At 45.4% G+C, this 12243-nt stretch overlaps 1 protein-coding gene across 2 annotated transcripts in view; it reads right to left on the reverse strand.

Moving 5' to 3' along the window:
- The window catches only part of SPECC1 (sperm antigen with calponin homology and coiled-coil domains 1), a 200088-nt gene that overhangs the window by 138208 nt on the left and 49637 nt on the right, over positions 1-12243 (reverse strand). Inside the window, exon 1 of one of the 2 annotated variants that reach the window (XM_027624697.2) lies at positions 9664-9882. The exons of the other annotated variant lie outside the window; for it this stretch is intronic. Coding sequence (XP_027480498.2) covers positions 9664-9703 — 40 coding nt within the window. The 5' untranslated portion in view covers positions 9704-9882. Of the gene's footprint in view, positions 1-9663; positions 9883-12243 lie in introns of those variants that run through there. 2 annotated transcript variants of the gene reach the window in all.

The raw sequence follows: 12243 nt of genomic DNA on the forward strand, positions 1-12243 counted from the left end.
AAAGTACTTTGTGGTGTGTGTGTGGGGGGGGGGGTGGATGTGGAGGCAGGGGAGGAAGGCCTTTAACTGATATTACTGTTCCCGTAGACTGATTCAGTAAGTCAAACAAAGCCATGAGAGAGATCCACAATTACATCACATTTCTATTACTATCAAGAAAGACACCGCCTTGCAAATGGCAAGATTTCATTCCCACCATAACATAATAAAAAAAAAAAAAAAGAAAGAAAGATACCGCCTTAAGAGACAGAAAGTGTAAGAAAAACAGGTAGTGTTCTATCAAGTCAAAAGTCTTTGGAGTTAGATAAGAAATATTTATCTGTTATGTGCCACAAAAGTATAAACTCTAATCAAGTGATGTGGCCGTTTGAACGAAGATCTCAGGCTCCCAGTTATGAGCTGTAAGAATTAAGGAAAACATAAGTTAAATCTAAGGTATGTGGGCATTATGACCACCTCCTTCTTCAAGTTTTGAAGTCATTGTTACAGAGAGATTACAAAGATCCTGAACCTAAAATACTACACCCATACAAACTATCAATAAGGATGAGGGCAAAATAATAGATATCCTCACAGAAAGGTGGAGAAAATTTATCATGCACAGACTATCTTTGTATGTGCTCAAAGCAAATGTGCTCCCACCACGACAAAACGGGCTCTAGTGGGTATGTGAGTCCAGGGTAAGGATCCTGTTCTTGTCCCTGCCCAAGGTCTCTGTTGCTTAAAAACCTCAGCAACCTGAGAAGGCAACCCCCAGAATCACACGGGATGAAATTCCTGTAGTATTTATAACAAAATGCTTACGTAAACCACCTTTTAATCCTAGAATGACTTAGAATTAAGTAGAGAAGTATTTAAAAGAATTAAATGGGGGGTGCCTGGGTAGTTCAGTTAAGCGTCTGCTTTGGCTCAGGTCATGATCCCAGGGTCCTGGGACGGAGCTCCGCATCTGACTCCCTACTCAGCGGGGAGTCGGCTTCTCCCTCTGCCCCTCCCTCCACACATGCTCTCTCTCTCAAATAAAATCTCTTAAATAAATAAATAAAAGAATTAAAAGCATAGTAATTATGTAATTACATATGTGTGTAAGCAGTATTATGTATTAAGAAATACCTACATTTTGGGGGGCGCCTGGGTGGCTCAGTCGGTTAGGCGGCTGCGTTCAGCTCAGGTAATGATCCCAGGGTCCTGGAATCGAGTCCCACATCGGGCTCCCTGCTCAGCGGGAAGCCTGCCTCTCCCTCTGCTTGTGCTCACTTGCTCTCTCTCTCTCTGACAAATAAATAAAATCTTTAAAAAAAAAAAAGAAATACCTATATTTTGGGATTCCATGTTTACCTTTAGGAGAATTGGACCCATTAAGAGTTCAGATCAGTCTCATGATTCCAAACTAAAAGGTGTAACTGAGTAATTTGTGATTTTAATTTGATTTTTTTTAAGATTTTATTTATTTATTTGAGAGAGAGAATGAGAGAGAGAGAAAGCACATGGTGGGGGGAGGGTCAGAGGGAGAAGCAGACTCCCTGCCAAGCAGAGAGCCCGATGCGGGACTCGATCCAGGGACTCCAGGATCATGACCTGAGCCGAAGGCAGCTGCTTAACCAACTGAGCCACCCAGGCACCCATTTAAAAGTGTGCATCTACATATACCCACATAGGCAGAGAGAATGTGTGCTCTGAAATATACAAGAGGATTTAAGAATCACTATGTTTATAAATGTAATTATTAAATTTATAAGATTTTACAAAACTGGACTGGTTTGTCAGTCAGACCTAATAGGAACCTAAATATATTAAACTAATAAACACCATTTAAGATATTTTAAATTTATTACCAAGTTTATAAATGGAACTGAATATTAATCAAAGATCCCCTTAAAGAATGACTATTAAATTCTTCTGGACTTATACATAGACTAACAAGATGCTGACCTTGAAAGCTTAATTATTTGCAAGTCTGACTTAATTTTAAAAATCAAAGTATTGCCAGAATATACTTTACTGCAGCATGTATATTTTGTTTTCTGTCTTAAGCTACAGGAGCAGGCTCTTTTTATTTTACATGCAGATTTTAACCCATTCACATTTATTACAGTAACAGATATATTTGATCTTATCTGGGTTTTTTCTATGTATTATTACTCATATTTGATTTATACATCATTTTTAATCCTAAAAGAGCACATTTTCCGAAGTATGTCTCTCAGAACATTAGTTCTACTCTGAAATTCTTCTATGCTACAAAATACATCTGAGAAAACTGTATACTATATTCTCTTAGTGAATATTGTAAAAACTCTGATGAATCCTTGAAATCTAAAACTAATGCCAACAGAAGCCATTAACTCATTTGCTCAAGCCTTCCAACCAACTCCACTCCCCTCCCCCAAGCCCCAAACTGCTTTGAATAAGATCAAACAGATGACAAAAAGTATTTTGGAAACAGAAAATGTAGTTAATGGAATTTTAAAAGCCAACAGGAAGTCTGGAAGAAAAAAGTGAATACAGAGATTGACAGAATATATAACAGTTTGGCAACAAAGGATCACAGGAAATACTCCAGCCAAAGCAAAAGGAACGCAAAAACAGAGAACGAGGATCTGAGAAGTAGTGGCCTCACCCAAGAGTGAGACAGGACCAGAAGGTAACCAAGTGCAAACTTAAACATGCTTATCGGACACTTTCTATGTGTGACGCTGCTCTAACCTTTCACCTGTTTTAACAACAACCTCATGAAGGAGGTTATATTTCTAACCCCTTTTCTAGACGAAAAAACTGAGGCTCAAAAAGCTTCAATCACTTGCCCAAAGTCTCAGAGCCGGAAGTGACAAAACTGGGATTGGCACAGTCTGGCTCCAGAGCCCAAAGTCTTAACCACTGTGCTTTTCATCTTCAAGAAGAAAAGAAATTCTCTATAATAATGGAGGTAAAATTGAGAAGCTCCAAAACAGGACAAAAGCATGTTAAAATCATTTTAAAAGTAAGTAATTACAATACTTGTACTAACTCCTTTCCAAGTTACTTACTCCTGTTTTTCTTTTAAAGTAATTATCGTCTGGGGCGCCTGGGTGGCTCAGTTGGTTAAGGATCTGCCTTCGGCTCAGGCCATGATCCCAGGGTCCTGAGACTGAGCCCCACATGAGCATCCCTGGTTCAGAGGGGAGTCTGCTTCTCTCTCTCCCTCTGCCCCTCTCCCCGACTTGTGCTCTCTCTCTCACACATTCTCTGTCTCTCAAATAAAATCTTAAAGAAAAAAAAGTAATCTCATCTGCCACAGATCACAAGTTAAGCAATGTAAGATTACATTTCCTCCTCTATAACCTAAATGTACTACCTGGTTCTCCAGTAAATAATATATATGGGACCCTAATATGTTAGTTTTCAACTTTTAGAATCAATCTATGGACAATGCACACAAGATTTAATAATCCTAATTACGGAACAGAACATTCTAGTCACGTGAAAGGTTGAGAGGCAGACCAGGACAGGGTATGGAGGATAATGTGGAAAAGAAGGAAGAAATTTAGGGATGTTATATCCTCATTTAGCTAGCTAAGGACACTGTTTAAGTTGGTTTTTCAAGAAATGCAGGTGGGAAGAAAGAAAGAAAAGGGAGGAGAAGAAGAAATAATAATACAGGTAGGAAACAGCAGATTTCCTTAGAATTCTAAACATTTGGTTCAATGAAAATTTCATACAGCAAGGTTGAAAGAATTTCACATTTTATATACCCACCATCTATATTCTACCACTGGCATTTTACCATACTAACAAGAGCTTCAGAAAATTTAAGTATGACTGGCAGGTTTGGAGGAGTGGGGGGGGGGGGCGGGCAGAGGACTATAGTAGCAAAAATGCACTAATTCCTCAACTTTCACAGTGAGGGTTAGTAGACAGCCTTGAAGGCTAGGAAGGCAGAAAAGAGTACAGTAGAGTGTATTATGTAGAACCATGGCAATAACCACCATTTCTTTTTTTTTGTTTTTGTTTTTAAGCTTAGTGAGGGCAGAGACCACGTCTTCTGTTCACCACATATTTAATGTCTTGCACAGTCCTTGGCACACAGTATTAGTTGGGTGAATGAACCAAAACTGCCATGTGGTTGTACAGAGCTGATGTTATACATACCAGGCTTTCAAGGTTATTTTTTGGAAACAAAGGTTAGCCCAGTGGACTCATTTTAGCCAACTTCTGAGTTTTGTTTTCTTCCTTCACAAACGCTTGTCGACCAAGTACTATAGTGCGTGGGATATACTAGTTACTATAGCGGTAAAGGTGGAGGTGATTACTTGGGCCTCTGGGCTTACCTTTTCTTTTTTTTTTTTAATTTTTTATTGTTATGTGAACCACCATACATTACATCATTCGTTTTGGATCACCATACATTACATCATTCGTTTTGGATGTAGCGTTCCATGATTCATTGTTTGTGCATAACACCCAGTGCTCCGCGCAGAACGTGCCCTCTTTAATGCCCGTCACCAGGTTAACCCATCCCCCCACCCCCCTCCCCCCCCAGAACCCTCAGTGTGTTTTTCAGAGTCCATCGTCTCTCATGGTTCGTCTCCCCCTCCGACTTACTCCCCTTCATTCTTCCCCTCCTGCCATCTTCTTCTTCTTTTTTTTTTCTTAACATATATTGCCTTATTTAATAACCACCATTTCTTTGAAATGCCCTCCAAAATAAGGTGGCGTAACAACTGAAAGGATGAAGAGATGGACAGACAGACAAAGCGACCGTAGCAAAATGTGAACTGTGCAATCTAAGTGATGGATATATATATAGGTGTTTGCATGTCTTTCAATTTTTCCAATCAAATTTTTCTTAATATTGACACACATGTGGTTGATTGTCTGGAAAGAAACTGCCAGTATTCACCAATATCTGCGCCGTCCTCTGCCTGGCACTCCACATGGACGTTTTCTGGTTCCTGAGCATCCAGGTGGGGTCGTGTGACTGAGACAGGCCAGTGGAACCCGGGGGGAAATGATGTGTGCCACTTCCAGGTCTGGCCCCTAAAATCTCCCACAGTATCTTCCGTGTGCTCTTTCTTCTCCTGACTGTGGGCAGATCCAGCACAAACTGGCAGCTGGGCGCTGAAGATGAATGTCAACCAGCTTCGGTCTCTAACAACCATATACTGCCCAGACTGCCCCCAACTCACACTAGACTGTGATGTGAGGGAGCAATCAACTTTTACTGTCTTAAGTGGCTATTCGGGTATTTATCTTTAACCAGTTAGCATTAACTATAGCTAATATAAAGTGGGACCTGAGTGGGTAGGAATAGATGCTTTTACTTTTGTTTCATAGCATTTGTATTCATTGTTTAAACACATACATGCAGGGGCGTCTGGCTGGTTCATTTGGAAGAGCATGTGACTCGATCTCGGGATCAGGAGTTCAAGCCCCATATTGGGTGGAGACATTACTAAAAAAATAAATAAACTTAAAAAAATAACAAAATAAAAAATAAACACATACATGCAAATTTAAAATAAATAGTAAGCAAATATCAGCTAGTAGTAGTGAAACTGGGTAAAGCCTACTAAACTCACCTTTGACTAAGGCCTCCTTTAGTATTTTAGGCACCTTTGTGTGAATATAAAAAGGGAAAACTGCAAAATGGCACCCCTTCCTCTGAAATGATACAACCCTACCTGGGCCCTCTCATCCCTTTATACCGAGATGCCTTTGAACAGGGCACAACCTGTACAACTATACCCAGCAGCCCTCTCTACAATGCAGGTCCTGACAACCTGGTTGGAAATTGAAGGACTGTTAACTGGGAACTCATAGGAAGTTCTCATTCTTGCTGCCCTCACTTATGCAAATTTTCATGTCTCTTACTTGGTCCATTTCTCTTGCTCATCCTATAAGACCACAGTAAGTCATAATGACCCAACTCAGAGGGTCACCGACACCACAAAAGAGGAAACTTGCTGCCACCATGGCCAACTCCAGGGCTAGAAAAGCAGCAGCAGTTGAGAGCCTGTCTTCTCCTTTGGGTGTGCCCTAGAGAGGACAGGTGCTTCCACCTGGAAAAGATGAGGGGTATTCTAGCCCTTTTAAGCCTGGGGAGGGGAGGTCTAAGATGGAGATTTTACCTCATTTGCCCTTTCAATAGACCGTCCCTGCCCAAGCAACTGAGGTCCTGTGGCAGGCAGCCATGAGATGTGCCACTTGGACCTCTAATATTAGAGAAAGGACTTAGTGTTCAGCTATAAGGACTGCAGGCAGCGGACATCTCTGGCTCTTAGTGCCACCAGGGTCCCAGGACTCAATCTGGCTTTTGAGCTGAAGGTATATTCTTCCTAGGCCACCTCCAGCAGTGACTGACCACAGCAAGAGCCCTGGGGACTGGCCATTTCTGCCCGATCAGGGACTCTAATGGGCAGTCTGTTCTGGAGCTCCCCCAATCAGCTGGCCAAGACCTTACCAGATCTGCATGGCTCTTTGAGGCTCTCCCTGCCCAAACCCGCTGCCTCCCTGCTTCCTTTCACACACGTTGGATCTGCAGCATGGTCTAAAACTGTTGCCTGCATGGCTTAGTCAGTTAAGCGTCTGCCTTCAGCTCAGGTCATGATCTCAGGGTCCTGGGATCGAGTCCTGCATCGGGCTCCTTGCTCAGCGGGGAGTCTGCTTCTACCTCTGCCTGCCGTTCCCCCTGCTTGTGCGCGCGCGCGCGCATGCTCTCTCTCTCTCGCAAATAAATAAATAAATAAATAAAATCTTTAAAAATAAATAAGTAAAACTCTCCTCAGCTCAGTTCTGGCTTCCCATTCCTTTTCGTGTTTGTCAGGTCTCTAATGAACTTCTTTCATTCCTAAGTCTGGTTAGTAATAATTCTTTTAAAGTAATCTCTATACCCAGCGTGGGGCTCAAACTCACAACCCCAAGATCAACAGCCGCATACTCCACCGACTGAGCCAGCTAGGCACCCCTCTTAATTCTTTTAGGAGAACATCTCAAAGGACAAAAGGGACACAATACAAGAACTGCGTAAAAAAATCAAACTTGCTCTCCCCTTGTCCAGCCTTCCTGCTTTCCCCTTACTTCTACCACCCATTTCTGGGCCCCTTGCTCTGACAACCCATTGAAGCACTCGTTCTGATTCTAGTCCAATGCACCACAACTACCAGTGGGGGGCTCCCACCTCGTCCTAGCCCTCATGGTAAAGCAGACTGAAGATACATTCATCTTTAACAAAACTCTAATTTCCAGAGGTTTTTTTGTGTTGTTGTTGTTTTTCTTTTTTTTTGGATGCATTCTACAGCATTTCATCACAGCATTAAGAGACCAGTTAAAATTATACTCACACTTTCAGGCAACACTAACTAGTCCCTAAGGTTTTCCAACTGTGATCTTTCCGTGTAGCAAATCAGATCGAGTTCCCATTGTGAAATGATATTCATTCTTGAAAAATGCAATAAAATAAGTCCCTGGCATAAAAATGTCCTTTTCATCTCCTGTGCATTAGAATGCTTTAAGCAATGTCACTTTGGGGCACCTGGGTGGCTCAGTTGGTCGAGTGTCTGTCTCTTGATTTGGGCTCAGGTCATCATCTCATGGTCATGTAATCAAGCCCTGCATCAGGCTGTCCACTCAGCGGGGTGTCTGCTCATCCCTCTCCCTCTGCTCCTCCCCTCACTTGTGTTTTTTCTGTCTTCTCTCTCTAATAAGATTTTATTCATTCATTTATTTGACAGAGAAAGAGTGAGAGAGAAGCAGACTCCCCGCTGAGCAGGGAGCCCAACTTGGGGCTCGATCCCAGGTCCCTGGGATCACGACCTGAGCCGAAGGCAGAAGCTTAAGCAACTGAGCCACCCGGGTACCCCTGAATAAATAAAATCTTAAAAAAAAAAAAAGCAACATCACTTAGAAGTTAGAACCCAGGGGTGCCCGGGTGGCTCAGACGTTAAGCCTCTGCCTTCGGCTCAGGTCACGATCCCAGGGTCCTGGGGTGGAGCCCCACATCGGGCTACCTGCTCCGTGGGGAGCCTGATTCTCCCTCTCCCACCCCCCCTGCTTGTGCTCCCTCTCTTGCTGTTTCTCTGTCAAATAAATAAATAAAATCTTTAAAAAATAAAAATTAAAAAAAAAAGAAGTTGGAACGCAAATAACTCTTAAAAGCTCTAACAAGAGGGGCAGTCTCTTCACAATTTTGACACAAAGAAAATGAGTTTTTACTCATACCTGGGCAGGTGTGTGCTAATGAGGTGTTTTTAAAATGTTACATATCCTTTACCTAATAGTTCATCATAGCGCTGTTTATGACGAAGGCATTATTTTGCAAATATTGGTTGTTCTACCCAAAGAACTTCAGATACCCGCTGTTGTCATTTAGAGTTACTCCTACGTAATCTACACAGTAACCCTGTCTCTGTCTTCTTCAGAGTGTTCCCGGGGGGGCAAAGTTTTCCATCCTGGTTCTTGTACCAGTCCAAGGCACCCCCACCTCTGCCCAGGCCCAACTGCCTAAGGCTGCTTGGCCTCCCTGCCAAGACCCACAGCTGAGGCACTGGGGAGGTGAGTCAAGAGCTAGGGAAAGAGGCGAGGAAGACCAAAGGTCTCCTTACAGTGCTGCTCCCAATGCCAGGGATGTCACTTGCACAAGTCACTCCCCCTCTCAAAGCCTCAACGTCCTCAGTCAAACCCCAATTAAAAAATCACACCCTTGAGAAATTTTTGAAGGGTTCTGACTCTGTCACAGGAACACATACATACTCGCCACCTGCCACTCCAGGATTCCAGCATTAAGTCGACCATCTCTCCCCAATCAGCCAAGATGCAATTTTTGAGGCTAAATTAAATTCCACTTCCTTCATGTGACAGAATAGAAATGTTCTGGTTTTCTTTTTAAACACACCCCGTGGTTATCAGCATCTAAATCTGTGCCGGAGGCCAGGATGATGAACCAAAAGATGAAAACTAGAGCCCAGCTGACTCTCCACCAGGCTCGCTTAATTTCTGATGAAATAAAAATTGGAAAAGCCGGCGAAGTTTTTGGTATCCCAGAATGAGCACGGGCTATTTTGGGTAAGAAACAGTCACAATCAAGCCCTTGGTCTGAGGATGAGTAACAGATCTGCTGACGGGTTGCCACCTTCCACCGGACTCCAGAAAGTGTGTAATATGCAAATGATGCACCGCAAAATGGACAATGAACCAGAACACGACTGCCAAGTCGCACTTTTCGTTGTGCAAATGCCCAGAAGTCTGCAAGAACTGCCTACACGCACGGTACTGGAGACCCTGTCTGGACGGCAGACAGGAGGGGCAAGTCAGATTCCACCGGGAAATCGGCACGGAGCGCCCCCACCCCCCCGCCCCGACCCCTCTCTCCACCGGCCTGGCCTGCGTGCTCGCGGCCACGGAGACCCGCTCCCGCCCGGCCCCACTCGCTGCGTCCGGGCGGACCCAGGGCTTCCAGGTACGTGTTTATAGTGAGTGGCATTTCCTTGTCGCGGAACAGACACAGGTAATTTCACAACCCCACTGGCGCATTCCAAAGGCAAGAATCACATCCCGGGAACTTCACCTTTCCACTCGCCCCCTGGGCGCCCGCGGGGCAGCGCGGCGGCCGCTGGCCCGAAAGGCGGGTGGGGGAAGGGCGCCGGGCCGGGGAGGGGGCGCGGCGCGACCCCCGCCGACAGCACAGACCTGGTTCGGGATCCTCGAGCCGCCCCGAGTGGTTGCCCATGCTCGGCCGACTCCGGCAGCGGCCGGGTGGCCGGCCTCGGACAGGGTGCCCGCCGCGCTGCGGCTCGCGCCGGCTCCGGCTGGCGAGGCAGCTGCGTCCGGCGGGTCCGCTCCAGTCAAAGAAAGGGCCGGACGCCTTCCAGTTCCCGGCGGCCGCCGGCGGAGCCGCTCCTTGCCCGCGCGGGCGGGCCCCGCCCACTTCATCTGCATACCGCCCGCTCGCAGGCCCGCCCACCTCAACTCCAGGCGGCCTGCCCGGCGAGGCCCGCCCATCTCATCTGCATAGTGCCCTCCTATCTCATCTACATATGGCCCTAGAGCGTCCCAAGGGTTCCCTCCCACGCGTGGGAGGGCCGCACCAGCTGACCGACGTCAGGCCTCTAGGGGCCGACGCTGAGAACTGCAGCTGGACAAGGTAGGCTGGAAAAACCCCACCGCGGGGACGCTGCGAGGGAGACATTAGATCTCATGTCAGGGCAGGAAAAACCTAGGGTTGGCGTGGTACAGGCGCCGGAGAGATTTCCTGGGTAAATGAACGAATGGACGCACAAGCAACTCTTGAGGAGGACGTGAAGAAGAGTAACACTTCACAAAGACGTGCCGGTGATCCAAGATGAATACGACCGCAAATAATAAAAATGCATACCAATCCTTAGTGGTAACTGTTTTTGCTGCGTATCAGAAATGACTAACTTATGGAAATTGCCCTGAACGACTTTCATAGTTAATCTGACAGTGAAAACAGCCAGAAATAACTAAATCCTGCAGTGGAAAATATTTAGGGCTAATAAAATCGTGAGTGGAATGGCTAGTTCTCTCTGCGTGACTTGAACGCTATGGCCCGTTCTCAGTTCTCTTCTTACATACCAACATCTCAGGTCACCGCTGATCGTTCAACTCCTCAAAACAGGAGGAAGCGTTCAGACACCAGGACCCCCCACCTCTCTGGTCTCCTCAATCCCCTTCATTGGTTTCTCCTCATCTCCTTGAGCTCTAGCACCTGGAGTGCCCCGAAGCCCAGCGATCTCTGTCCACCTTGATCATCTCTTCTCTAACTTGGCTGTTCCCACCAACTTGTGGCTTTTAAATACTGCCTATATATCTTCAGCCTGGTACCCTCTTCTGTATTCCAGACTCATTTAACTAACTACCTTCCTGACACCTCCACTTAGGTGTCTTTTTTTTTATTGTTATGTTAATCACCATGTATCACATAATTTGTTTTGGTGTAGTGTTCCACGATTCATTGTTTGTTCATAACACCCAGTGCTCCATGCAGAACGTGCCCTCCCCAATACCCATCACCAGGCTAACCCATCCCCCTACCCTCCTCCCCTCTAGAACCCTCAGCTTGTTTCTCAGAGTCCATCATCTCTCCTGGTTCATCTCCCCCTCTGACTTACTCCCCTTCATTCTTCCTCTCCTGCTATCTTCTTCTTTTTCTTTTTTCTTAAAATATGTTGCGTTATTTGTTTCAGAAGTACAGATCTGTGATTCAACAGTCTTACACAATTCACAGCCCTCACCGTAGCACATATCTTCCCCAATGTCTATCACCCAGCCACCCCATCCCTCCCACCCCCGACCACTCCAGCAACCCTCAGTTTGTTCCTGAGATTAAGAATTCCTCATATCAGTGAGGTCATATGATACATGTCTTTCTCTGATTGACTTATTTCACTCAGCATAACACCCTCCAGTTCCATCCACGTCGTTGCAAATGGCAAGATCTCATTCCTTTTGATGGCTGCATAATATTCCATTGTATATATATACCACATCTTCTTTATCCATTCATCTGTCGATGGACATCTTGGCTCTTCCACTTAGGTGTCTTAAGAAGCATCTCCAATTTAACGAGAAAAACCCCAAATTCTTTATTTTCTTCCAAAGCTATCTCATATAGTCTTCCCCAGCTCCATAAATGGAATATGTCAGAATTCTTATCATGAATGCCACCACGTCTCAGCACTTCTCACCACCTTCCACTGCTACCACCTGGGCCAAGCCACGGACCATCCTACCAGGATGATTGCAACTGCCTCCCAACCAGTCTCCCGTCTTCTGCCCCTGCCTCTTTATACTCTAATCTTCACATAACAGAGTGGTGCTTCTAAAACATAGGTCAAATCATACCACACTTCCATTTACAATGCTCCAATGGCTTTCTGTCTCACTGGGAGGAAAAGCCGACTCTCTAACACTGGCCTCCAGGACCCTGAATAATCATTCCCTCCTTCCATCAGTGGCCTCACCTTCTCCCTCTCACACGGCTTTTGCTAGAGTGGCCTCCTCACTGTTCCTCAAATAAGCCAGTCATGCTCCCACCCAAGGGCCTTTGCCCCTGCAGCTCCCTCTGCCTGTCATACTCTTCCCCCACATTCCTACATGACATAGACCATATATTTCATTCTCTTTCACTTCCTAGGTCTCTGGTCCAAGGTCATTCCATTAAGAGGGGCTTCTCTTGTCACACCACATTAAATAGTAAGCCAGAGACCCCCAACGTACACACTTCCCTGCTTCATTGACCTCCAGGAT

The sequence above is a fragment of the Zalophus californianus genome, chromosome 16 (assembly GCF_009762305.2).
Source record: "Zalophus californianus isolate mZalCal1 chromosome 16, mZalCal1.pri.v2, whole genome shotgun sequence".
Classification (NCBI taxonomy): Eukaryota; Metazoa; Chordata; class Mammalia; order Carnivora; family Otariidae; genus Zalophus; species Zalophus californianus.